General features: G+C 39.2%; 2 protein-coding genes across 2 annotated transcripts; one reads left to right on the top strand and one right to left on the bottom strand.

Moving 5' to 3' along the window:
• Nucleotides 1–2,859: 2,859 nt before the first annotated feature.
• cab39l1 (calcium binding protein 39, like 1) lies at nt 2,860–10,476 on the bottom strand. Its single transcript, XM_008282186.1, has 9 exons — nt 10,197–10,476; nt 9,500–9,647; nt 9,235–9,399; nt 8,952–9,070; nt 7,939–8,107; nt 7,793–7,852; nt 7,645–7,710; nt 7,375–7,518; nt 2,860–6,784 (listed from the first exon to the last, which is right to left on the bottom strand). Exons 2-9 carry the CDS (start codon nt 9,614–9,616, stop codon nt 6,593–6,595), a joined length of 1,032 nt encoding a protein of 343 aa, XP_008280408.1. The 5' UTR covers nt 9,617–9,647; nt 10,197–10,476; the 3' UTR covers nt 2,860–6,592.
• Nucleotides 10,477–14,860: 4,384 nt separating this feature from the next.
• Nucleotides 14,861–25,762, top strand: phf6 (PHD finger protein 6). The gene is made up of 11 exons (XM_008282185.1): nt 14,861–14,973; nt 17,128–17,290; nt 17,613–17,714; nt 20,566–20,699; nt 20,884–20,930; nt 22,253–22,413; nt 22,518–22,661; nt 22,754–22,858; nt 22,953–23,086; nt 24,693–24,813; nt 24,904–25,762. Exons 2-10 carry the CDS (start codon nt 17,159–17,161, stop codon nt 24,811–24,813), a joined length of 1,080 nt encoding a protein of 359 aa, XP_008280407.1. The 5' UTR covers nt 14,861–14,973; nt 17,128–17,158; the 3' UTR covers nt 24,904–25,762.
• The last annotated feature ends 1,044 nt before the right edge of the window (nt 25,763–26,806 follow it).

Below are 26,806 nucleotides of genomic sequence, written 5' to 3'. Positions count from 1 at the left end.
TTTTGAACTGGGCTGACACCAGTAACCCCGCGCTCTGAGCTGGGAGGAGGGGGGAGATCTGGAACGGCATTAATGTGCACTACTGGGTAAACAAGTTGGAAGCATGTAAAGGGGATGGACTTGATTCAGATGTGTGGGCAAACATGCTTCCTTTTACCACACACATGCTGCCATTGTGCAAGAACAAGTGCAATTTAACTACATGCTGGTGCAACACACACTTTTTAAAGTGTAATATACGTTTTTTTTTTTACTCAAAAGAATGTTGTTTTTGCAGATACTTGAAATTCCTTGTGCTGAAGGAGAAGCATTTCCAATTTGTGTGAGAATAAAGGCTCTATTTTCTCTGTAGCATTTAATCAGTGGGGCTGACGAGCAGTGATTCATACATAGGGTTGCATGGTAGTTGCCCAGAACTGCTTTTCTAGATATCTAAGATCACATGTTTGCAGTGGTTTCACATTTGATTGATCAGAATTGAGTTTTAGATCATTAGAATTTTCATCTACAACTCTGTAATGTAGGAAGACTTGTAGATATCTATTATGAACTAATTAGTTAGAATTAAACAGATGATATTAAAAAATTATGTCACGTAATAAATGAATTGCAGAAAACAGCCCAACAGCCCTGGATCACGTGTTCATTCGTCAGTTAAAAACTAACCAGTGTTCGTTAAGTGGACGTTCATGAATGGTCCCTAAAGATCAAGACGAGCTCGAAACAGAAAAACATCAAATCCCTGGAATCAGCATATTTTGTTTGATAAATGGTTTAAGGTGAGATGCTACAAGTGAACACAGTAAAAATGAGAACCAGCAGTTACCATCATGAATCTTCTCAGGCTGATTATTTATGACGACTGAGTTACTTTTGTACTTCAAGCTTCCTGTTCAGATACACACACAGGATGTTATCTGTCTAAATAACATCTAAACACAATGTGGATTTAAAATTCTTCTTTCATTTTGTTGACATATTGGAGCCAAAAGGTTTTATGGAGACTTTTAGTTATCTTTTGTTATCACTCATGAGTCAGAAAATACTGTCAAAAGAAAAAAAATCCAACTCCAAAATCAATTTTCACCTTGTTTTTAGGAATAAAATGTTCTAAAGCCGGACTATGAATGATATATGAACAACATCTTCAGTAAAAACCTTTAGAATACAGATCAGAACAAAACTGGAAAGTCTGGAAGAGCTACTGAAGAGGAGCCTTTTGGCTCAGAGTCGCAGGAAACAGCCACTGAAGATATAAATGATGAAACTCTATACATTCTTTATGGAAGCCTCAGTTTACGTGTTAAGCTTTTAACCAACAAATCAACATGAAATCTCCATATTTACCTACAATGAGATAACTGCTTCTTCTTCTTCTTTTTTTAAAGTTTTCTGATATTTTATGTGCATGTAAACGTGCAAATGAGGTTATTATCTCATCTCATGCATCCAAAAAACAAACTCCAGTAAAATAAACTAAACCAGGGGTGTCGAATCCTGGTCCTGGAGGGCCGCAATCCTGCAAGTTTTAGATGTTTCCCTCTTCCAACACACGTGATTCAAATAATCAGCTCATCATCAAGCTCTGCAGAAGCCTGATAACGACCCTGATCATTTGAATCAGGTGTGTTGGAAGAAGGAAACATCTAAAACTTGCAGGATTGCGGCCCTCGAGGAGCAGAATTCGACACCCCTGAACTAAACAAAATGTTCAACAATTCATCCCACATCCACCCAACCGGTCGAGGCAGATGGCCGTCCCTCCCTGAGCCTGGTTCTGTCTGAGGTTTTTTTTTCCCCCAGACTGCTTGCGGACTGCTGAAGCTTATAGGGAATCCAAATGTTTGGATTGTTGGGTGTTTCTGCCTTTAAGCGCTATGAGATGACTTGTCGTTGTAAATATGCGCTATACAAATAAAACTGAATTGAATTGAATTGAATTACATGTGAATGTTTTCTTCTCACAAATCTGGCAGAAGATATTCTGGAAGCAAAATAGCCCCAAATTTCAAAATTGTCACAAAAAAAATGTTTTTGTCTGGAGTGTCTCACCTTAAATGATCAATTAATCAATTATGATTTCTAAGCAACTAGAGCAGGTGCTTCCAGAATAGCTGAAGGAGCTGGAATAATTTTTTTCAGAACCTAATCTTCTATTATAATCTGGGTTCTTCTGGTCACTGCAAACACTGCATCAAAATAAAAGTAAGAAAAAAAATCTGTAATAATAATAATTATACTTTGAGCACATTCTAAATGTTTAACTTGAATCTGCATCTCTTGTCTGCTTCATGGTGGCTTTCATCTCATTGTGAAGCAGCTGTCCTCGGTGTTCTAGCAGTGTTGCGTTCAGGTGCAACATGCAGGTATTCTCAGCTGTAAAAACCCAGTTCACCAGCTGCCTGCTCACAACTACCAGAAGACACAGACTAGCTGCTGAACATACTGTAGATGTTTGCAGATAAACAGGCACATATCTGGAGTTTGTAGAGACCGAAACCAAAGTGAAACTGGAGCCAAAATGGCTGCTCTCACTGTCTAAGTGGACTGTAACAACTTTTTAACTGCTGGATGTGTAAATAAACAACTGTGGTTGGGAAAAAAATCAGTTATGACAGGTTTATCTATACAACCCTGCAGCCTTACTACAAAAATATTTAGCTGTTAAGATGAACTACATGTTGCTTGAGGCTTAAATTGATTAAAACTATGCTGGTAATTACACAGCTACACATCTGCATTAGATTGATGAAAGTGTTCTGCTTTAAATATAATAAAACAAAGTTGTCAAGCAGCGTTTTTTTTCCTGCAAACACAATAAAAACAATAAGTCTAATGAGGAAGCGTCCACAAAACAAATTGCCGTAACGTTTTATTTTCATGAATGCTTTCACACATCACTTATCCTTTATAAAGTTATGTACACATATTTCGCTCCCATGGTAAATAAAATATCCAGTGTGGGAAAGAGAAAAGGGGAAAAAGAAGGCAACAGAGTAAAAAAAAAAAAAATAAAGAAAAAGTCAAGCACAAAAAAAAAAAAAAAACAGAAAACTCTAAATCATGAAATATATAGCACTGATCTGAAGGAGTTGACGTCTATATAGCTTCGCCAGTGATTCATATAACTGGAGGTAGGGTTATGGAAACATGAAATGCTTTGTTTGTACAACTAATACAAGGTGCCAACTGTTGCCAGCAGCTCCCTCTGGTGGCGGGGCTGAGAACAACACGTCCTTCCCAAAGTGCATGTCATGACTGGACTCAAATTTCAAGAAAGCTGGAACACATTCACACAGCCAATCTGGAAAAAAACCACCAACTTTTTTTTTTTTAATTCTTCTGTTACACCGAAGTCAAATAATCTGGGATAATATTACTGAGGATCGACTGTTTTGTCAGCGAATGGTGAGTTTGTTTGAGCTCGTTAGTTCTCACTTCCTGCTGTGTGTTTAAATCAAATGACTTCAGAATCGTTTCACAAAGGATCTGAACGTTTGGGGTAGTTTCAAACACGGTTTTTAACTTTCTTTCATAAGCTGATGACATGACAGCGTACTGTGTGCAGGACTTCAGTCTTTTTTTTTTTATGCATAATGTACCACATTCACAGCTAAGTTCTCAAATTATTTCATGGCCCCTGAAAGGCCTGATACCGACTATCTGGTGCAGTTTAACCAGACAGCAATCAGTGATTTAAAAAGAAATAAAAAACAGAAAAACAGAAAAAGCAAGTTAACCAGAACTGAAAAAGTACTCCGAGTGATGTTTACTGATCTCGATTAAAATATATTTACACTCGCAGGATCATGTTTGGAGCGTAACGCAGTCGGCAAAAAAAACAAAACAATAAAACTTACTTTACACGTGAACCTGAGAAATTAACTAGTTATGCATTTGGGACTTGAAATGTACATTTTTTTTTGCCCTTTTTATATCGACTTTGGTTTAAAAACAAATTAAGAGGTCTGGAATTTTACACGATCATTACGATCCATTAAAGGTCTTTAAATAAGGCAACATTCATTACAAGGTACCACACTGCAATTCATTATGAATTAACGTTGGTGTGGCGCCACCCAATGAAAAGAGTTCAGTTTAAAAATCTAGCTTTCCTTTGAGAAAACCAGGCTGCAGTCCCTGTTCAAGTGTGAACATACACTGTATATCGTAATTCAGGCGTGCATACAAACCACTGTTGCGTGTTTTAAAAATGTCAAATAAAATATCGAGGAAAGAAAGAAAAGAAAAGAAAGAAAGAGAACACAGCATCTGCAAACTCAAATCCCATGAGGTATATACTAAAAGACTGTGCACAGACAACACATCTTGAAGTCCCTAATTTCAGCCATTTTTAGTGACTGCGTGGCAGAAGTAAGGCAAGAGTCCTCTGAAAGAAATATTGCTGATCAGTAACGCGTGTGAGGAACAAATTCAGTGCTCGTCATCCAGAACAAACGGATTCGTGTTGAAACAGTGCATGTGGTTATTCTGACAAGTCCGGTGACATCTCATTGAAGCTGCTTTGGGATGCGTCGCGGGCACGTTGCAGCGTATTCTATCAAAATGTTATTATCATATCAGAAAAGAGACAAAAGTGTTGAAGTTATTGTATTTAACACCTGCTTTTGTGTTGGGAGTTGTTGTTTACATGAGATTAAGTCGATATGAGTGATTTTTAGGACTGTTGTGTCCAAACACTCATCGGTTGGTTAATCTCTGGTGTTACTTTTATAACAAGAAAGGCGGCATATCAACAGCCTTCCGGGATTAATCCATTGTTTAGGAGGAACAGATTGCATTTTGCCAACTTTGAACTCGCCCAACCTATTGGTGACTGCCAGGTCAAACCTATTTTATTGGGCTTTAAAAGCAACTGACCACATGTCAAAGAAGCTGTTAGCTGCATTGTGTTCAAACAGTTGGTCTCAAAGAGTGTAAACTGAGCAGACAGCAGTTTGTATATCACAGCTCAGCAACCAACAGATCCTCTAAAAACAGCAGCTAGCTAGTCTGCGTTTTATTCCTCTGCAGCTCTTGTGCCGGATCACAAGTTGAGAAAAATCTATTTTCAGAAATCATATGAACACGTGCAGGAGCATGCTGGTCTGTTATCTCAGTAGAACGTAATGAGTTTAAATGATCCAATATGCTGCAAATCCAAGCTTTTTTATCTTTATTTATAATTCATTAGGACTAATAATCCTGCAGGTGGAGTGAACTCAGAGCACTGCAGCCAATTTAGTTAATGTACAGATTTTTTTTCCCCCCACAATCAATCGATTGGTTGAAGAGTAGATAAGACTTCTGTCATTTTCTTCGGTTGACTACAACCCCAGTGATTTTGTTTCAGCAAAAAATATTGCGGTCGATTTACTCCCGAAGTCCAGCGCAGCAGATGTTTAATACGTCGGGAAAGAAGAAGAGATCGGGAAAGTTATTCAACAAAACAACGATCCCTGGTGAAAGTCAGAAATCTCTTCAACATGTCTGATACGAATATAACAAATAACACGGCGCAACATTCTCGAGACGCATCCTCAGAGCTACAGCGGTATTGCTTCTCGTGCTACACTGTGCTTATGTTTCGTTAAATCTCTGCTCTCTGTGCTCAGTATGTGAAGATGAAATGGAGTGCTCCCAGTGAGATCAATTGGTACATCCTGGCTGTCCATGTTTGCCACGAACGGACTGCTGGTACCCTGCAGCATTATCTGATGCTCTGTTACTATTTCAGTCTTGTAAGCAGCGCAGAGCACAGCCGAAAAAAAAAAAATCACAGCGCAATTAATTGATTCCTCTATGGTTTTGATTTTCTCTTCCGTTGACGGCTAATGCATTGGCAAGTACAGCACTGCAGGGTTGTTCCTGCCCTCTGTAACCTCACACATGCAGCCAAAGGCCGAATAACGGCACATTAATCACCAAATATTACTACTGCGTGCTGACCTCGCCAACGTGATCAAAATGTCACTCTGCCGAAGCCGTATATCTAAAGCTGAGTCCCTTTAGAAAAAAAAACAGCTTACGATAAACCAAACCTAAGCATGTCGCTGAAGGAAGTGTTCAGAGAGAAGAGTTACTGTCCGCTTCAAACGGTTTACCAGCAGATACATTAGAAAAATAATATATTTACTTCTCAGCATTTCAATCGCTAAAATATAGACAAGTTCTGGAAAAGGACTTTCAAAAAACACCACAGAGCCCGAGTTAGCTGTGAATGGTGTGAAATTTCTGTCAGTCTACGGTCTCTGCCAGCAACGATGCATGTGGAAGGGTAACAGTTTAAGGTCCAACGTTACAAAAACGGACTAAAGGCATTTCATTATCGCTAAAGAAGAAGCACTGTGGTTTAAATAACAGTTCTTGGCCCACTCAGGTTGCTGGATGGAAATCACCTCCACATCCACACTAAACCAGAAAGTGAAGGAAGTAGTAACATTTTTTTTTTTTGTTTTTTTTTTTCCTATACTTTGTACGTATTATTAGATTTTAATGAAGCATGTTTGTCAGACTTTCACTCAGCCCTCTGCAGATCCAACCACCACCTCTAACATCTACCACCTGACAGCGCGGCCGTCCCCTGCAAGCGTTAAGCTTCCTCGGGTGCCGTGGGTCTCTTCAGGTCCCGGATCTGCTTTATCAGATAGTTTTTCTCGTCGCAAAACTGCTCGTCCTCGGATCTGTCCGTCTGGAAGTGGCTCAGGAACTCCACGAGCTTGGTCTGGTTCTTCAGCAGGATGTCCAGCACGGGCTGAGTCTTGTTGGGGTTTGCAACAAATACCTTTGAAAGGGAGAGAGATGATGTAAACTGATGATTTCACAGGTTTCCTCCAAATGTCAGGGGCTACGTCAGTGAAAATGACCATATTTTACAAGCTAACATGGGTTTTTATGACACAATCTCAATGTATAAACTGTGAATTCTTGCAATGATGATATGAGTAGTGAACAAAAGTTTACATACACTTATAAAGGCCATGTATATTAAAGCAGTCTTGGGTTTCCAGTGCTGCTTAATTCTCTACAGAAGTGTCTTTGGGTCTATTTAAATTGACTCAGAAGTCAGCAGATGTAGTCAATTGCAATCACTCACAAGTTAAGAAGCCACCAAAAAAAAAAAAACTTGATTACTACAACTTTCTACATCAACAAAACTGATAATCCAAATTTCTGTGTGTATTTTTGACCCAGCAGATTTCCAGAAGACTGATAATAAATCTATAAAAGAACCAAAATGCATGTTTGTTTTTGTGACAAAGTGCATTTCAAAGATTCCATCACGGAAAGTTTAAGAGTTATGAGAGTCACTCAGAACTGCCCTAACGTACGTGGTATTTACAAGTGTTTGCAAACTGTAGTTTATGTGCATACCTTGAAGACGTGGAATGCTTCGAACTGGATGTTTCGGCTGTTATCTCTCAGCAAGTTCATCATCAGTTTCAAATTCTCTGCCCGACTGATGTACTTCGTCATGACAGTGAAGTTGTGTCGATCCAGGAGGAGTTCCCCAAGGAGCTGAAACATGGTAAATAATTTACTGAATCAATGCACAGGCAACTAAAGCAAGTCGGTTAAACTCAAGTCTTCAGCTAAAATCAAAGTGCAGCAGTGATTTTTATTTGACCGAGCAGCAGCACCTACCTTTAAAGACTGCCGTTTGGTGACGTAGTTGTCAGAATGCAGGAGTTTTTCGTACTCTGTGAACACCTAACAGACATTTAAAAATCACGTTAGCCGCAGACTTACAAGTGTATCAATTAAAAAGCAAAATCTACACCAGAGAACTCACCCTGTCATAATTGTTCTCCAGGAAATCTGCACACATGATCTTGTGTCTTGTGAGAAGATCCTGAGAGGCAACAGAAAAAAACAAGGTTATAAGCTAGGAACTGTTAGCATGGAAATGCTGCTATTGCTAAGAAAATATGGGTTTACCTTGAATGAGGCGAAAGCGTCTGAGGCAATGTCAAAGGTTGAGAGCTCCACGTAACGGAAGAAGCAGTAGAACTCTTCAGAGAAGAGCACTGTCCTTGCCAAAGGCTCGTGACGCAGGCACTCTCTCAGCATCATGCCACAGTTAAGAGCCACTTCAGCGCTCTCATATCTGTACAGGTTAATACATGTCAGGTCCAAGAGAAGCAAGAGAAGTAACACACATCATCAGAATTCATCACAGAGCGCTTATAAAACCTACACTGTAGATGTAACACTGAAAATAATCAATAACCTGAGGGAAAATCCACCATAAGCACTTTTAGCACTGTTAAAAGGACATTACATTTGTATTTCCAGTAATGAATATTACATTTTTAGGCCTAATTTTCCATGATGATGTATTTTTCCATGCCTGCAGATGGCTGGCCAAAAGTACAGGGGGGTTTATTAGCAGCAGAATAACTACTGTACAATCAAGTTTTTATGTCCACCTCTGACAAACTGCAAAGTTCTCCTTATAGATGTGAAATTTATAAATAAAATAAAATTAAAAAAACAGCAGAATAAATCCGTCACAGCACTAGCAAGTGGCTAAAATAGTACTGATCCACTGACGGCAGCCTCAAGTCGACTGTACAGCAGTGCACCCGCAGCACATGGCTGCTCTCTGAGCGGGCTGGATGACTCAGTTTGAAGAGCTGTAAAACCAGCACTCGACTATCTTTCTATCCATCTAGATGTGTAACCCACAGGTGAGTGCAACAAGTTCCCGCATGTTGCTCTGGGGAGTTGTTGAAACGCATACTGTGTAATGCAGAAAATCATAAGGTATGTTCAGGGAAAGTGATTTTACCAATAGCCTTAAAAAGTAACAACAACAAAACCAGTTTTGCTTCGTACGGGTGATTTTTACCAGTTCATTAGTCCCTAAAGGTGGTTTTGCTGTTGATACATGCAACTTGACATCAAATTACCAAATACAGAGTTCCTGCAGACTGAAAAGAGTAACTTACCCTTTCAGAAGCATGAAGAGAATCTGTGGGTGTGTAGAGATGTATTCTACGGTGGGTGTGCGAGTTCCAATCTGACGTCTCACAATATTGCTGAACAAATGGACCACATCCTTCTTCCCCTGTAAAACAACAACCACTCAGACAGATAAATGGCTGGCTGAGTGCTGATACGCAAAGACAGTTTTGCTTTGGGCATACATGTTCAGATCAGGCATGCACACTCCTATTTGATGTCTATACAAATTAATCAATAGTTAGCAGAAAGCAGTGCATTTCCCCTCACCTCAAAATCAATCTTCTGCAGGTTTGCAATGAGAGCAATGAGCAGGTTGGTGTTGTACAGCTCCTGTGCAAGCTGAGCCACTGCTTCAGTTTGAGGCTCCTTGTCACCTGTTCCACAAAGTACCTCCTTCAGCGAAGCAAGATTTTTGGACGCCTCCTCCGCAACCTTGGGAATAGGAAACACCGAGAAGGGCGATCAAGTTGATGTTGAAACTGATGCAAAATTAAACATTTTACAACACCCAGAGGGCAAATCCACTGCTGACCTTCTCACACTTTTTGCTGTCTGCAGCATCGAGCTTCTCCATGTACGCCACATTCTCCTTCAGACTCCTCACTATTTCAGCAGGACTCTTCTGAGACTTCCCAAAAGGAAACGGCATGACTGAAGACAGGTGATCCAAACCCAGAGCTCTGGTGATATAAAACACTGTTTTACAATGACAGCAGTTCAACTTCCTGCAACTCTCTGCATCAGGAAATAACTAAAAAACGCTCACCTGAGGAAAAACAATGCTACAGCTAAGTTAGTTAACTAAAGGTAATCAACTCTGACATAATATTAAAGCTCAGAACAACACAAAAAGCTAGCTAACGTTGCTAGCGATAATTACACCAGGTTAGCTAGTTTAAAGAGATAATGCGGGTACATTAGCGCTGAAGTAACACCGCCAAGGTGAGTTTGAGGCGGATAAACTAAACAAGTGTCTCCATGTTAACATAAAGTTAGCCCAGTTGAATAACACAACTTTCTAATCTAAAAAAAACGATGGCAAGAGACAATTATAAGACTTTAAAAGTGCTCATCGACAAAGTTGAGCTAGCTTGTGACCTAGTTAGCTGTAGCGAGGAGCAGGCAAACCAACAACAGGACGCAGTTAGACATCGAGGGCGGTGGAAAACACACACACACACACACACAACACGCTGCTGAAATATTTAGTTCAGGCTGTCAGGACTCACCGAATGAAGTCTAGTTTTGAAGCCGAAAGACGCTCGGTGGCTAAAGGTTAGCTAGCAGGCTCGCAAGTTGTCTCCACTTTCTTCAGTTAGCTACAGGCGACGATACAGACTTTTTTTTAATATAGTGGGTAAAGTCGCACCAACTGTGGCTACAAGTTGCTCAAACGGACGACATTCATATCTGTGATATTTCGTGTGAGTCTCTCCGAAGTTGCTAGCTGCCTACTTGTAGAGACAGAGTTGCTGGGCTGGCCTGTCTGACAACTTCATTTCCCTGTTCTCTTCTGCCGAAAGTAACACCCGTCCTCTCGTCATCCCGGGGACACTGGGCGGGTATGTTTTGCTATACAAAATAACTGACGTCTATTCTGACCAATCATGTTCGGCGGAGCTCAGTTGCGGAAACGCCCTTTTCACTTTGGATGCGCTTGTTTTATTGATCACATTATTCGTGTTGGTGGAGCAACCTAAGATGGTGAAGGGAAACCGCTCTGCCGAGATGCGCTGTAAATAAAATCAAACTCAACTAAATTCTCTTGACAAGATAAAACAGTTGGGAAAAATTTGATTTTTAATCTTATCTGTATGGGATTTAGTAATATAAAATCGCGTAAAATTACAACAGGGCGATATTTATTGGAACTGGGTTTATTAGCTGCAATTTTTCTTCTCCTTCTTATATATCAACATCAGTTTCAGTGTCATGCTTGACATTTAATTTTCATGTGCAATATTTTGATTACATGTGCAATATTTCACTTTCATGTGCAACAAAGCCAACACTTAATGTGCAATATTTCATTTTTCAGGGCCAGTATTTAAATTTCATGTGTAATATTTCATTATCATGTGTGATATTGCTTTTTACCTCAATATTATTTTCACTTTTCTACTCTAGTCCTATTTTAGCTTGTTTATTCTAATGCACCGTTATTACATCTTACTGCTTTTCTACTAGGCGCTGCATGTATTCTTATGTTATGTTGTTTTGTTTTTTTCTGAGCAATATCTGCCACAAGAATTTCCTTCAGGATTGTTAAAGTTTTATCTTATCTTATGTTCTCAGACACTCCTCGTATTTATATACTGAAAAGACACAAGCATACACATACAGCTGCATCTTGTCTTGCACGACTTTAAGTCATTACGTTTTCATATATATTCAGTAATTTGCAGTGCAACATCAGTGACACTACTGATTTTAGAATTCTTAATAAACTGGATAAGCGATCAGCAAGATAAACTTGTACATACTAGTTTTTTGCTGTATTTTTTATATTTTATATTTGCACATTTCTTACTCTACTCTTGAAACATTTTTGTTTGATTTTATGAATGCACTGACATAATTGCTGCCTAACTGGGTTGTGCATTGCGCAATAACAATAAATGAATTCTATTGTTCAACTCTATTGTCTTTTGATATCAAATCTTTAACATATTTTTGTTCATTCACAGACGTCACAAGAAAACCAAATAAAAACAACCATAACACAAGTTTAACTGGATATATTCAATGTTAAAACAAAAAATCAATATTCAATACATTGGTTCCTGCTCCTAAATAATTCAGGCTCCTTTACCAGTATAACCATGTTGAGCATCTTTCTTCCTCATGACTCCCAGATGAGGCCCATATCATCACAGATGCACCATCCTGCTCCCACTAATAGCTGATGACAGGCACTGTGGGTGGAAATCACCCTTCAGCATTTTCCAAGCACCACAGTAAACCAGATGCTGAGAAAAAAAAGAATGTAGAAAGCATCAGAAGATCTTTGTTCACCGCACCACATTATCATCACATTATCACACACGGAATATCTCTGTTTTCATTTATACAGAAAGTTTCTGAGCTGCGTTCCTGCGTAGGAACATTGTTTTTGGAGGTCATTTGATAAGTCTGATATAGGTTGTGTGGCTTGCGGTGGTTTGTGGTGTTTAAATGTAACAGTTCAGGCAGTTTCACGACACAGAGGTGAGAACTCTACACAACAGTGAGGCTGTAAATGTAAGCTGTGCTAACACAATCCTCTCTGCAACCTTTAAGTCCAATCTAGTCTATTTCATTACTTATTCTACTCATATTCTGTGCTGCTATGAATTACTTTACTTTTACCTCTTTGCTTTTGTTTGTTTGTTTTATTGTTTGTTTTTTGTTAACTCAGTTGACCAAGGCAACTTCCTTGAACACCTATACTTGGTAATTAAAATGATTCTGATTGTAAAGTCTTGTAGATTCACTTATCAACTAACAGTTATGTGTTTTGTGTGTGTGTGTGTGTAATAGTTCCGTCCTTTACCTCCAGCATTCAGGCTTTACATGAGATTGTAGTGAAATAACTGCTACCACTGCTGTTGTGAATAATAATGTTGACTCATTTGATATAAAGCAACATATTGGGGAATTTTCTGTAGAGCCGTCCAAGGCTTTTGCCTCTTCTGACAGCATTTTGTTAGATAAAAATTGGACTGAGTATTTTGCACACAGCTGTTGCAAATAAGCTGTTGTTGGAAACTGCTTCAACCAAAGCAATAAAATTGTCATTGAAGGCGTTCCACAAGGATTATTCTTAGGTCCTCTGGTAATTATGCTAAACTTATACAGCATTTATTGTCCGGCTTAGTTCAGTCAGTTTTTATGGTATCATCTGATTAGTACATTGCAGGAATAGCCTGTTAAGGGCCTCAACTTTGCTGCTTGGCCCCAACTGACCACCACACCCATCCATCCATTATCTATACACCGCTTCATCCTCACTAGGGTCACGGGGGGGCCGGGGCGGACAGTCCGTCTGGCCAATTGTCAAATTCAATATTTAGAATTTTTTCCAACATCGTCATTGATATTTTTGAAACACGGATTCTTGAAAATATACATTAATTTAAAAATGTACACTTTTGGCCCGGATGCAGCCGCTTCTCTCAGTCTGTCGTCCCCCTCTGTGGTCTTCAGCAATGTCCACAGCACTATCTGATGGTTGCACAACATGATCATAAGGCTTTGAGCACTGAAGAATAAATGGCAAAAAGCTAATTTTTGGCCCTGAAAAAAACACATCCGCTGACCTCTCCTCTTTATGTACAGATCACACTGAAGATTATACGTGGAAGCTTAATTTTACACCCCAGTAGGATACATTTTTTGAAACTACAACAAATGTCTGCATTGTCTCTGGATTATTGGATTTGCTTTTAATTGCAATGATTCAAAAGTTGTCATTAAAGGTTGAGTGAAGGTCACCTGTACACAGGTAGGCGTGGGGATCCTGGACTCTGGGGGCTAAATGGCTGTTGGGGGCCCTTTAAATGATGATGTAAAAGGGTAAACACACTTGCCTGGCTTACTGCCTCTGCTACTATGTGCACACTTAAATTATGAAAATAGTGGCATTTATTTCCATGAGACACGAAGCATATGTTTTCCCAGTTTATGCAGTGTCCCACCATAACAGCACTGACAATGGCAGATTCTAGACAATCTTTCCAACACAACTTGGAGCATGTGTTGGTTCATAGGGTTAGAATCTGACAAACATTTGATTGCATTTTGTTTATAATAGAAAAAAAAGTGGGTTGAAATGTTCTTAAAAAATTATGCCACCATAGAAAGTCCCATTTTGAGCACACAGCAACAAAAAGAAGAACTGATAATCCAAAAGTCAATTAGTGATGTTTTCTCAATCACATGTAGCTGCATGTCACAATAAGGCAGAACAAAAGTAGCTCGTCATAAAAGTTAATTTTCTATTTGATTGAGCAGGTATGACAAGTTATACCACAAAAACTAAAATACTGATGGATGTCATAATCCAAGTACAACAGAATTCTGGATATGCTTTTTTTCTTTCTTTCAAAATATGGGCATACTCACACGCTGCTTTAAGTGTTTTGTATACGAAGAGTTTATTTGCAAAAGCAGATACCTCCAGCTTCAAAAAACTTTCAGAAAACCCACTTTTCCATCGTCTACTTGAGACAACATCAATCAAACTTAAGTTTTCTCTTTTTTTGTCATGTCATTTGAGTCAAATCCACTAAAATTCAGTTTGATTGATATTATCTCTAGTGAACAATAACAAAAAAATGATTTCTGAAAATCTACTGGATTGGTGTTATCTGTTTTTACAAATGAACTCTTCATATCATCGTCACTGTATAACTGTTTACCTCAATTTAGTATGCACTTTATAATTACTACTGTAGTGTCTTTACCACTGCTATCGTAACTTTATCCAAACCAAGTCTACAAATGCAAAGTGCACTTTAGGAGCACTGCTGCTGTCACTTCAAGTCTGCTTATTTATTTAGAATTCTTTAGCTTTTTTTTATACATTGTGTAGATTTTGGTTAAAAGAATAATTTTACTGTTCAGTGTCTGGTTTTCTGTACACATGACAATAAACCTCTTGAATCTTGAATCAAGCTTAAAATTCACAAAAAAACTTAGATAGTTCCGTATTTGATACTATAACAAATCCAGGTAAATCAGAGATGGTCTACCAGGAAAAAAATATAGAGAGGGAATCACCATTCTGGGTTACTGATCTTACAACATAAATGTGATTTTCATGCGCTTTTTTGTGTGTGTCTCGGCCCTGACTCTTATTGTGAAGGCCCGGCCGGAAGTGCGGCTGCGGTGTGGGTGCAGCTAGCCTGACGCTGCTGCTGCTAACAGCACACGATCACTTCTGAAGGACGGAGAGAAACACAGCCGTTGGCCGGAGCACTATTGCTTCTTTTGTACGCTCTCGGCGGGATACGGCGATATTAGCAGGTAAGAAGCGAGCTGTGTGTCCTCTCCCGGGCGGTATTGGCCGGGTTCCGTGGCCTGTGCTGGGTCCGGGGCCGTGTTGCTGTCGTACAAGCCGAGCTGCTCTTCTTTTCACACGGATACATCACGTATGGCGCTCTTTACTTCGAAACGGTTTGCAAAGACCCGCGCCTGTCATGATAATTTCCCACATTTAAAGGGAAATATTCGCCGTTTTTCCCCCGGTAAAAAACAGCAAACACAGCGGCGAAGACTCACATTTTCCCCACCGTCGACCTTTATTTTCCTGCATGAAAAGGCCTTGGGAGAAATTTTTTTTTTCGGGGCGTTGAGAGTGAAAATTGTTTTCAGTTTTAGCTAGTTTGCTGGAGAAGCAGACACACACCCCCTTTAATTCAAAAAACTTTGCAGGAGAAATTCGAGCCACTTTTTTAAAACGGTTTTGACTTGTTTTTTTGCGGCAAATCCGTCTCAACGCGGATGTGTGGCGGGACACTGCGATGTTGGAGCGTTTCTTGTGCGAGCAGGAGGCTGAAACGAGGGCTTTTCGCTGATATTTCCTCGGTGTTATTGTGTTTGCACGCTGGGCTCCGCTGCTGTGGGCGCCGCAGTGGAAGCCTGGCCCTGCTATCATGGCTGTAATGGCTCTATCAAGGCGTCGCAGCTCACCGCTATTGTGATTTTTTTTTTCCTCTTTTCCTTAAACACCCACTTTCTAGACTAGGATTGAGATCATTTTTATTATTATTATTATTCCTTATATTTAATGCATCTGCGGCGCCTGCAGCATTATGGGCACCACAAAGCGAGAGTATCCCTGCAAATGACAACACACATTTGGAGGTTTGCTTTACTCATCTGATCTGGAGGGGGGGAAATACACTGATAGGCTTTTGCAAACGATTTTATATGCATTTCAAGAAGATGTTAATGATAAATTAAGAGGATATAAATATAAAATGAAATACAAGTGAAAGTATTCATTCATCCCAACTCCGGGTCATGCTTCCACTGCTTGCCACAGCTGTGTAAAATTGCACATTTTCCATTAAATGACATATTTGTTTGTTGTTGAAAGAAGTGTTTAAGTGCAGCAGATGAGATGTGGAAGAACACTGGTGCAGACTGTATATGCAGAATAGGAAACATGTTGCATCATTTGCAGAGAAGGAGAGAGAGAGAGAAGGAAAAAAAAAGAAAAACTACTCATGAGGGGATTTGTCTGTGGTGGAGAACGCAATAATTAAAAGTAACCACCAGATTCAGAGTCCTGCTTCTGTAGATTTCCCTTCCTGTTTAATCTGATTTAGTCCTGAGATGACCAGCGAAGCTTGTTAATCGTGTGCATTATTCCAATTTTTGCCAACGTTTTTGTGCTTCTCTCACAATTCTTTCATCGATCAGCAATTGGAGAAACTCGTTTGAATGGACTTATGATGCATGTTTGTGGATTTATATAGAAATACTCTCAATATGCACGTGTGTACATTTGTTGCATGATTCATACAGCAGCCCAATAAAATCTATAATACAACTAAATGAGCTGAAATAATGAGAGAGATCAGAAGTTTTAAAAAAAGTCCTGCTACAAATGCGTGGATCCACCGGAGGCTTTGCTGAGCAACACATAAAGAGTGTTTTTAGGACACAGTGCTGCTCTTTTGTGACTTTCCGTGCTCTATTTCGAAGTTACTCCAAGTAGTAGTTGAGTCAAAGTTTTGTTTCCAGCTGTTTCTGGGAAAGGGTTTCTAGTGGCTTCCTTCCAAATGGTTTTATTCATTATTTCACAACACTTGCTTTTTTCACTTCTGTGAGGGGGGGAAAAAAAAAAAAATTTCCAGAACATAGGTTACACTTAAATGACTGAATGTGTAAGAGGGATGTTTGGAAACTCTGATTTTGGATATTTATGTAGATTTACATGCGTTATTAACACGTCATTGCTAATGTTTTTATCTACAATATCAAGGAGTATCAGCAACATAATGAGCACCTTAGAAAGTCTGATTCCATCTCGTTTGAATCAGATACGAGCATCAGCGTTCGTTAAAGCGGTTTTGATCCTATAGCAAAGTGGGCAATTGTTTCTAGAAGTGCTTTGATCATATCTTTTGTCTCTTATGTCTGTGGTCTTTTTTTTTTTTTATTTTAAATTAGAGTCTTGAGCACACGAAATAAGCCTTCAGACATGTCAGGACAGAGGAAAGGAGCTGCAGCCCGCCTGCCGAAATGTGCCTTCTGCAGAACCAACCGGGACAAGGAGTGTGGGCAGCTGCTGATGTCTGACAGCCAGAAGGTGGCAGCCCACCATAAGTGCATGGTGAGGGGAGCACGTTGTTCTCCAGCCTGAGATCCTTCATGCACGTTTCCTACTGGGAACCCCTGTCATATTTGCTGAATAGTGAATTGCAGAAAATGGACAATGTTTTCAACAGAAATTCTGCATTTCATAAAGAGAAAATTCAATAAACTGAAACTGTGCATCCATATATATCCACAATAAACAACACATCACCTGCAATTATCTAAAGCACCAAATGATGCATTCGCTGTAATTAGGGTAAAGAAAACTGCAGAAATCTTCATATAAAATGTGCACAAACTAACCCCTGATTTATTTATTTTTTTAATGTCGCCTACAGCTTTTTTCGTCAGCCCTGGTCACATCACACTCAGACAATGAAAACATCGGAGGGTTTTCCATCGAGGACGTGAAGAAGGAGATCAAGAGGGGAAATAAATTGGTGAGTGCCGTCTGTCCTTCTCGTTTGAGCGTTGATGTGGGTTTTATGGACACAAGGTTGAGCTCAGGGACTGAGTTCTTTCAAAAATGTTGTCGTGTTAAAACTCCTGAAAACTTGTAATTATAAGTGAAACATTCGGATGATAATGAGCGTATTTAAATATATATTTCTTGTTGATTAAACGCTGTCTCTGAGGATATGCGTTAGCAGCTTTTAAATTCTAGTTACTAATGAAGGAGGTGCACATGTTTGCACACACGGCTGTTTTTTTAGCATCGTGGTGTCTTTTGTGACACGATGTGAAAGTTTATAGGTATAGCTCAGAGTATTATACAAAAAAAATGTTCTTTGTTTTGGTAATTTAATTCCAAAAGGTGAACACCCATATATTCTATATTTACTACACATAAAGTGAAATACTTGAAGCCTTCTTTTATTTTTATTTTGATGATTATGGCTTTTAGCTCATGAAAATCAGAAATCCAGGAGCTCAAGTCATTAGAATAATTTCTAAGATCAATCATCAATGGATTTACAAAACTGATATGTTCTGTTCATTTCTCTTTTTTTTTTTAAAGATATTTTTTGGGCTTTTCAACCTTTAATGATAGTTGACAGTGAAGATAGACAGAGAAACGTGGGGAGGAGAGTGGGGGAATGACATGCAGCAAATGAGCCGCTGGCTGGAATCGAACCTCAGCCACTGCGTCGGGGATTATTGCCCCTGTACGTGGGTCGCCCGCCCTACCTGCCGAGCTATCTGGGCGCCCTGTTCATTTCTATATTTAATACTTGGTGGAGGCTCCTTTACATTCTACAAAGATGCACCGGCCCATGCATCATATTCTCCAGATGTAAGGAAGCATGCTTGTTTGGTACAGAAAGCAGCAAATGTCACATCATTTGTTTCAGTGGAAGAGACATGCAAACATCACTGTCCTTGTTTTTGCACGTCATTCATGTATTGAGGACTTATTGATGGAAGCCTAACAGCATTATATCAGATCTAAAAGAAAAAGAAGAAGAAGTTTATCAATCTGCGTCTTCAAAATAGTGCACCACCTTCTGAAGTAGTGGGACATGTTTAATTGCAATTAGTTCATTCTAATTACCAGCCATAAGAAATAAGAGTGGTAGTGGATTATTATTTAGACTTCAGATATTTAAGATCTGTTTTATATATATCCAATATTTAAGATCAGATCCGTCTCCTGTTTTATCTCACGTTCAAGTGGAAAACATCACCGTCCTCGACCAGTGAAGGAAAGGCTACGTTCAGGTTAATTCCTCAGTCAAATAAGAAAAAGGTTTTCACCGCGAGACCCTCAAAGTTTTCTAACTCTGGCAATCCTTGAGTCACTGAGTGTTATTGTGAAGCTCTGCAGCCGCTCGTACGCACTGGAATGTATTTTGTTTTGATGCAGATGAATGTCAGAGCTCTGAAACTGAAATACAGTTTCATTTAACTGACAGCATTTTGAATTTAATTTGCACAATCAGGCTTTTTCTTGGCTCAGATTGATCCTTTGGGGGGTGACTGTGCACAACAGTAAGCACCATTATTTAGCGGAAATCTGTTCGTTTTCTTGTCACTTCTGACTGTTTAACAAACAAATGTCTTATATGCTGGAGTAAATGAAACCACCGGTTAAGAGAGGTCATTATAATGTACATGAATTTCTTAAATCCTCAATTGTGCTGCTGTTTATTTCCCACAGAATCTCCGTAGGGGCACCCAAAAGCTTTTTTTTAGGGGTGCCCAAATTTCTTTTCTGCGGGAAAACCCTTTTCATTAGTACATAGCAGTGATTTAATATTAGTTTCATACTTTTTTCCTACCTATTCGCAGTTGTTTCACTATAATTTCTCCGGCAAATATGAGTGTTTTTATGTGAAAAGTTCCCACTACTGTATGAAATAATGTATTAATAAGTTATTCATACACATAGAATATTTGGTAATGACTTTGTTTATGTAGAATTATTTCATATACTGATCTAGTTGTGTTTTTTCTTCACTTTGATCTGCTTACAGCAACACAACACGTTTGAATTAAGAGTACTTTTTGGATTCTAGCAATTGAAGAATCTACATGTTAGTAGTGTAATAATTCATTTATTTAACCTTTATTCATACCTGAGATCACCGAGGAGTGAACCTCTTTTTCACCAGCTTTGAGTTAAATTATATAAATACAGAGAAGAGAGAGAAAAATTAGCAACAACAAGATGTGCTAATAGAAGATGGAGGTTATTTCTATACATTAAAGAGAAATTTCATTGATTTTGTAGATGAATCAGTCAATCTTAACCCTAAACATGTCTGTTAACGTTTCCTACAGTTTAAGGTAATCAGCTCAGATTGCATGTTTTGCTTTACCAAAGTCAAAGAAAAGTTTCTGATTGTACATGACAAAGAAAAGCATCAAATCTATAGAAATAACTAAAACGTTTGATTATCCAAACGTTTGCAGATTAATTTACAGTCAGTCCACTAATAAACAGTTCGTAGCAGCTGTAAACCTTTAGTTTGAACCGTTCTGTGCTGCTTCTCTGTTTTATCTTCCTGTATTTATCGTGCTTCTCTGCTAAATTGAATTTGCTTTTCTCCTGCAACACATCAAATTCTCCTGAGAGAGATATTGTGTCAAGATATTTGCATATGGCCTGTCAGACCCACGATCTCTGGAGAGAAATTCTTATTCAGATCCACACTGGAAAAAATCACATTACCGACTGAGAAACCACATTAGAAGTTTCCAGATATTTTGAACGAACATGAAAGGCGCTTTAGCTGCATGTGTTTGTTCATTCTGAAAGTTGCAGCTCTTGTCTTTTTCATTTTTTTCCAGATGTGTTCTTCATGTCACCGACCGGGCGCCACCATCGGCTGTGACGTCAAGACGTGTCGGAGGACGTATCACTATTATTGTGCTGTGAAGGACAAGGCACAGATCAAAGAGAATCCCTCACAAGGGATTTACCTGTAAGTCTCTTGTCATCCATCCATCCACCTATCAGCTGCACCTGACATTACTGACACACACGTCAGTCATGTCACAGGCAACTTAGAGTTATCAGTTCAGCTAATTTGCGTATTTTTTGGACTGTGGAAGGAAACCAGCAGCGTCATATAAACTAAACTCTGTTTCTTTTGTGCCCGATCGTAGCGTTTACTGTCGCAAACACCGGGATGCTTCTCAAGATGGCATTCGAGGTAAAGTGTGATCTACATCTGTTACACCACCAGGCTGCATGGATGGTTGGATTCGCACCTGTTTTCCCTTTCACGACACAAATTCAAATGACACTTACATGGAAATCATTTGAATAGTTCAGTAATGTGCTTAACCACAAGGTCACCTGAAATTATGTTTAGCATTGAACTGTGTTGTAACAAAAAAAATACATAATCGCAACACAAAGGCTAAATTATCAAGTTCGTATTTGACATATATACATATATAAATTTTATCTGTATAGCACCTTTTAAGAACAGAACTCACAAAATGCTTTCACAACACAGACAGACAAGGTAACACAGGACAACAACACGTCTAAAAAAAAGTGCAGGCAAACACTCAAAATATATAAATACACACAATAAAAATGGGAAAGAACAGGCTGGGTCACTATTGGACGGTTTACTAGTGAAGCTGATTAAAAAGACGACTTCACAGAGGGGAATTAAGATGAAAGCTGAAGATAAAAGTAGATTAAGAAAGAGAAAAGAGAGCAGGACAGCAGGCGGTATCAATATGAAAAGGGAAAAGAAACGGAAGAAAATCTAAAAGAGAACATCACTCAAAAGCAAGTCTATAGAAGTGGGTTTTAAGAAGTGATTTAAAATAAGATACTGAATCTACACTGAATTTATTCTTATTTAAGTTGTTTCTCTGTTTTTGATATTACAAATAGAGATCGATCGATATGGATTTTTCATTACATGTATTATTTTAACAACAGGTAGCAGAGAAGCTGTCATTCGTAACTGGGATTCTTCATTAAAGAGGATTATTCTAACTGAATATGAACGCTTGCACCATGTGATGACATCGGAGCATTGTTTTGTTAATGTTTAACAAATGATAGTTCTGTTTAATTACATTTGTCGCCCACTGAGGTCCACATCTTACAGCATTATTTGTTTTAGTTTTCCAGACTCTGTTTCAGAATAATCTGTGGCTGCACCCCACTTAGCCGCTAGCCGTTAGCATAGCTTTAGCCACTGTGAAAGTAGCAAATTTCCTGGTTTGTGGCGACGGCTTGTGCTTCTTGTTCAGTTTTTGCGGGTTGTGTCCCTGCTAGAGAGACATTGTAAAGACCACAGAGGGATTACAGACAGGAAGAGGAAGCTGCATCAGACCCAAAGCAGTGCATTTAGTTTATTTTATAGGTTAATAAAAACAACAATACAAATATTCTGAAACATGCCACATTTCTGCCCTGACAATTAGCTCGATAATCGATCCATCCCCAATAAAAAACTGTTTCCACTTGCATGTCCTCTGTTTTGATGAACTGTTGGTTTGTCATCAGATGAAGAGGGAGGCGTGGCAAATGATTCAGACTCGTCGCCTCCTCAGAGTAGAGGCAGGGGAAGGTTTGACAAGAGCCGGGCCAAGGTGGGATCTCGCGGCCAGTCGGAAGAAACACGCTCCACCTCCTCACAGGCTGCAGACGAGGAGAGCTCCTCCCACGTAAGGCAGCGTTCGGTTCACATCTGCAGTCTGTGAACATCACCTGAATGGTCTAATGCTGTTGTGGACTTTGCTAAAAAAAAAAACATTTAAATGTGTTGTAGCGGGACAGATCACCTCTTCGTACCAGCCCAGGAGACGGCGGCCAGCGCTGTGGCTTCTGCCATGCTGGTGAGGAAGAGAACGAAACAAGAGGGATGCTTCACACAGATAACTCCAAAAAAGTGGCTGCTCACTACAAGTGCATGGTAGGACTGTAGTGTGTTCGCATTTTACTCTGCAAACATGCATTCAAAGTACCATCAGCTGTCATTTCTCTGAACTTTCCAATCCCTTCCAGCTTTTCTCATCGGGCACAGTACAGCTGACCACCACGTCGCGGGCTGAATTTGGAAACTTTGACGTGAAAACAGTCATCCAGGAAATCAAGAGGGGCAAAAGAATGGTGGGAGGATTGATGCGACAGAAGTACTAAAAGCTGTTTTTAAGGTTAAAGTCCGCCCTTCGACTGAGTCTCGGCTCTCTTATTGTTTCTCCAGAAATGCACGCTCTGCACTCAGTTGGGCGCGACCATCGGGTGTGAAATCAAGGCGTGTGTGAAGACCTACCACTACCACTGCGGCCTGCAGGACAAAGCCAAGTATATCGAAAACATGGCGCGCGGCATCTACAAGTAAGCTCAAAAAGCAGATTTATGCAAAAATCCTTTCACGCTATTGTTATTATGCATTTATTACATGGAGACTTTGACTTCATATTTACAGGAATCGTCACCACACAGTCACTTGGTGTTAAGTTTTACGTGTGAACCTCAAAAAAAAAACTGAACAAAGCTCTTAAATACTTTTGTTAGAGTGATATGTAGTTTATATTTAATCGACTATAGTGCGTTACAGCTTCCTCTGGTATGTGTGAATGATAAAACTTAACCTCCTTCCTCTCGTCTTTATATTCTGTCATCACAACTAAACATGAGAATCAGATGAAGGAGTTTTCTCATTAACTCTTTATAGCGTTGCTGGACAAGATGCACTGAGTGTATCCTCGAGATCCGACAAACATTCTGATGCATTTTCTTCCTTATAAAACATAAATTTGTGTGTGAGTTCCTTACAAACACGAGAGCCGCCGTCTCACATCTTCCTGACATCAGTTGTTTATCAGTGAAATGGTGTGAAGCCAGTGGAAGGGATGTGTAGTGCTGCATGATACAAACAAAACAGGAACCCATTAATCAAAGCACTGTGTGAATTCTCCTTAGGCCACCTTAAATTCTAACACTCGCCACCTTAACTGAACCACATCAGGAGTTGGTTCCGCAGCACATCTCGAGCTTTGTTGTTCAAGCGTCACATAAGGTGGACGTTGTCCTCAGCTGAAGGGACTGACTTGAGGCACAAAATACCTTTTACAGTTGTGGAAAAACTTTTTGACATTTAATCTTAGGAGCTTCAGTAAAAAGCTTCTTTTTTAATGTTCTCTTTTAACCTAAAAGGGAAGTGCAGTTGCTTTTTACTGAAGCTCCTAGGATTACCATGACCCAAGTGAGTGGAAAATCTACATACGATGAGGCATTTTAGTGCATTGAAAGAGATTTTCCAGCAGCAAAATACAACAGTTTCCATTGAGATCATTTGTTTGCTTGTACTTGTCCTCGTGATGCCTGTTATTACCCTTCAGAGTTGGCATATACAGAGCAAAAAAAAAGGCAGAGGAAAGGTGACAAGAAAACCAAAAGAGGAATAAAAAATAAGAGAATCAATAAAAGAAGAAAACTTATTGAAAAGTACATTTAATCTGTTGATGACAAAAAACAATGAAAGCATGAGGAAATTTAATTCAAGAAGTGTGAAGCTGTACATTTTCCTGATTTATCAGCATAAACTCAAACAGATTGTAGTGAGATTAGAGATAAAACTATTAAAGGTATTTTTTAATTTCTTTTTTTTTTTTACTTACTTGGAATACTCGCATTTTTGTGCCGTAGTTTAACTAACTTTAAGGGATTGCTTAAGTGTAGGACCAAGATAAGAGAAAACCTTAAATACTAATTGAACATTTAAGGAAACTTTAAGGAGAACAGCGCATTGGTAAGACTACTTTTATTTTAACTTCCTAATTCAGACTTCCAGGAAAATCTGAAGGTGTTTTGTGCCGTCATCTCCAGACTTTTAAAGCGATAGATGGTTTGCTTTGGAGCTGTACAGAAGAACTAATAATGGCTAATATTCAGTATTTAATGCTTACAAATTCTACTGTCTGTGTATCTGATATTTTAGACTATACTGTAAGAACCACAGCGGCAACGAGGAGAGGGATGAGGAGGACGAGGAACGAGAGAACCGCAGTAGAGAGCGAGCAGCCATCGACCACGGACGAACACAAGTGAATGGCAACTAGGTGTGTTATTAACGCTGCTGCACACAGAAACTGTTGTTAAAACTATTAAAGCACCGACTGCAATAGATGTGTTTGTTTTCGCTCTGACAGGTTCGGACCAGTAGGTATGACGTGGGGAGAAGAACAGAAGAACTCAAAGATGTGGGAGACATATTTTTTTATACTAAATCTTCGCCTACTCACACAGTCGTGGTCTACAAGCTCCCACGAGTCGTTCACGCGGTTTCTTCCAGTCAATGGACATGACGTCCCAGTGTGCACCAGATGTCTTCTTCATGTTCTTGAACGAACCGGATGAGCCTTTTTCACAGACTGGTGGTCCTCTGCAGAGCACAGGACTGCTGCAGCATCATGAAAAGCCATGGCTAATCCTTCCCAAGATTCACTTACGGGCTCAATTTCAAACCCACGTTGTTAGTGCCGCCAAATACGAGCGGACGGACTGATGTTCTGATTGTCACTCACTGCCCATATCCCCACCGATTACCTGACCCACACTTGCTGAAAGTCGAAAACATTCTTCCCCTTCCTTAGCTTCTGAAGGACTCACTTTTAAGAGGGGTCTGTTTGTTACTAGTCTCTATGAAGTTGTGCAGTTTGATTACCTTGTTTCTGTAATCATGTCTTAAGAATACTCTTTTCATGTTAGCCTTTCTTTCTTGATATGTAATATTTTGCTACTGTATTATCACCATGAGTACTTTTGAATATCTGGATTTCAGACAGTCACGATTACAAGTTTTGCCAGCATGCACTTGGATTTTCCCACTGTTAAAGGTGGCGTTTTCTTTTCTTTTTTTTCTTTTTTTTTCAAATTTAGCTGCTAAAGGGGGAAACGTAGAGCCCTTTAGAGGAGTTGGCTTGACTTTGTTTGATGTACTGTTACTTGTATCTCTTCAAATGTATCCATGAATGATTGGAATAGAAAATATTTTATTTTACACATTTACTGCGTGAGTTGAGTCTTTCATTTCAGAGTGTGTCCACAAGCAGGAGAGTTAGAGGTGAAGATATTTGGTTGAAAGAGTGAGGAATGTCACACCAGTGTCATGAAGTCAGACTGTATAGTTTTACAGGATTACCGTTGCTGTACACTTTGTCTGCAGTATTAATGCTGTGTTACATCTCATCAATTCAAAAGCACAACTCTTTTTCTTTTTTAAACCTTTATATTTAACCAACCTCATTGAGATTAAAAATCTCTTTATCAAGAGTGTCCTGGCCAAGACGGGCAGCAGCACAATTGACGAGGTCACAACAACATCCACACAAACATCACACTCATAATAGAAATAATAGAAATCAGCAGAGATCAGAAACGTAACTAGCAAGATAATCATCTGTCAAACATCTGCAGACTGACGTTTCTGCCTCCAAGTCATTTGAGAACACTGTAAAAGTGTTTAAAGAAACCAGCTCTTGAAGTTTCAGGTCTTTGTGCAAAATGTTCCAGGTAGAGCGAGCAGCGAATTTGAAAGCTTTCTTTCCCCGTTCTGTTCTAACTTTGGGAGCAGACGATAACAGTAGATCCTGGGATCTTAATCTTAAGCACTTGTACTTAAATAACCCACTATGCCTTTAACAAAACAACATATCAGAGTCAATACTACTGTTACTAATAACATTAACAATGGCTGTTCCGTTGCCAGTAAATGGCTAAAGAGCACCACTGAGTACATCTGTCACTGTTATTTACAGAATTGTTTGACCGCAATTATTTTTGCTGACCGTGATTATTTTGCATAATAATTAAAAATACTTATATTCAGCTTTATTTAAAAAAAAAAAAAAAAAGCTAACAAGAAATGTCATATTTTCATCACTATTTCTGTGTTGTTGCACCTCCTGCTGCTATATGATTTAATGGCACCAATTGTTTGTCTTGAGGCACTTAGAGTCTAATATTCTTCCAGCTGCGTTTTGATGAGCATCTGTTGACATTAACATCATTGATTTAACTGCAAAGCAAACACCACAGAACCATCCATCCATC

This window comes from Stegastes partitus, unplaced genomic scaffold (assembly GCF_000690725.1).
Source record: "Stegastes partitus isolate 25-593 unplaced genomic scaffold, Stegastes_partitus-1.0.2 Scaffold263, whole genome shotgun sequence".
NCBI lineage: Eukaryota > Metazoa > Chordata > Actinopteri > Pomacentridae > Stegastes > Stegastes partitus.
This window is presented reverse-complemented; position numbering and strand designations above follow the sequence as displayed.

Coding starts and splice junctions, on each gene's coding strand:
- cab39l1 (XM_008282186.1), bottom strand. CDS start 9,616: ATGCCGTTTCCTTTTGGGAAGTCTCAGAAGAGTCCTGCTGAAATAGTG. Junction 9,071..9,234: donor TGCAGAAGATTGATTTTGAG/GTGAGGGGAAAT, acceptor GTTGTTTTACAG/GGGAAGAAGGATGTGGTCCA. Junction 7,853..7,938: donor ACGCTTTCGCCTCATTCAAG/GTAAACCCATAT, acceptor GTTGCCTCTCAG/GATCTTCTCACAAGACACAA.
- phf6 (XM_008282185.1), top strand. CDS start 17,159: ATGTCAGGACAGAGGAAAGGAGCTGCAGCCCGCCTGCCGAAATGTGCC. Junction 17,291..17,612: donor CAGCCCACCATAAGTGCATG/GTGAGGGGAGCA, acceptor TGTCGCCTACAG/CTTTTTTCGTCAGCCCTGGT. Junction 22,414..22,517: donor ACGAGGAGAGCTCCTCCCAC/GTAAGGCAGCGT, acceptor AATGTGTTGTAG/CGGGACAGATCACCTCTTCG.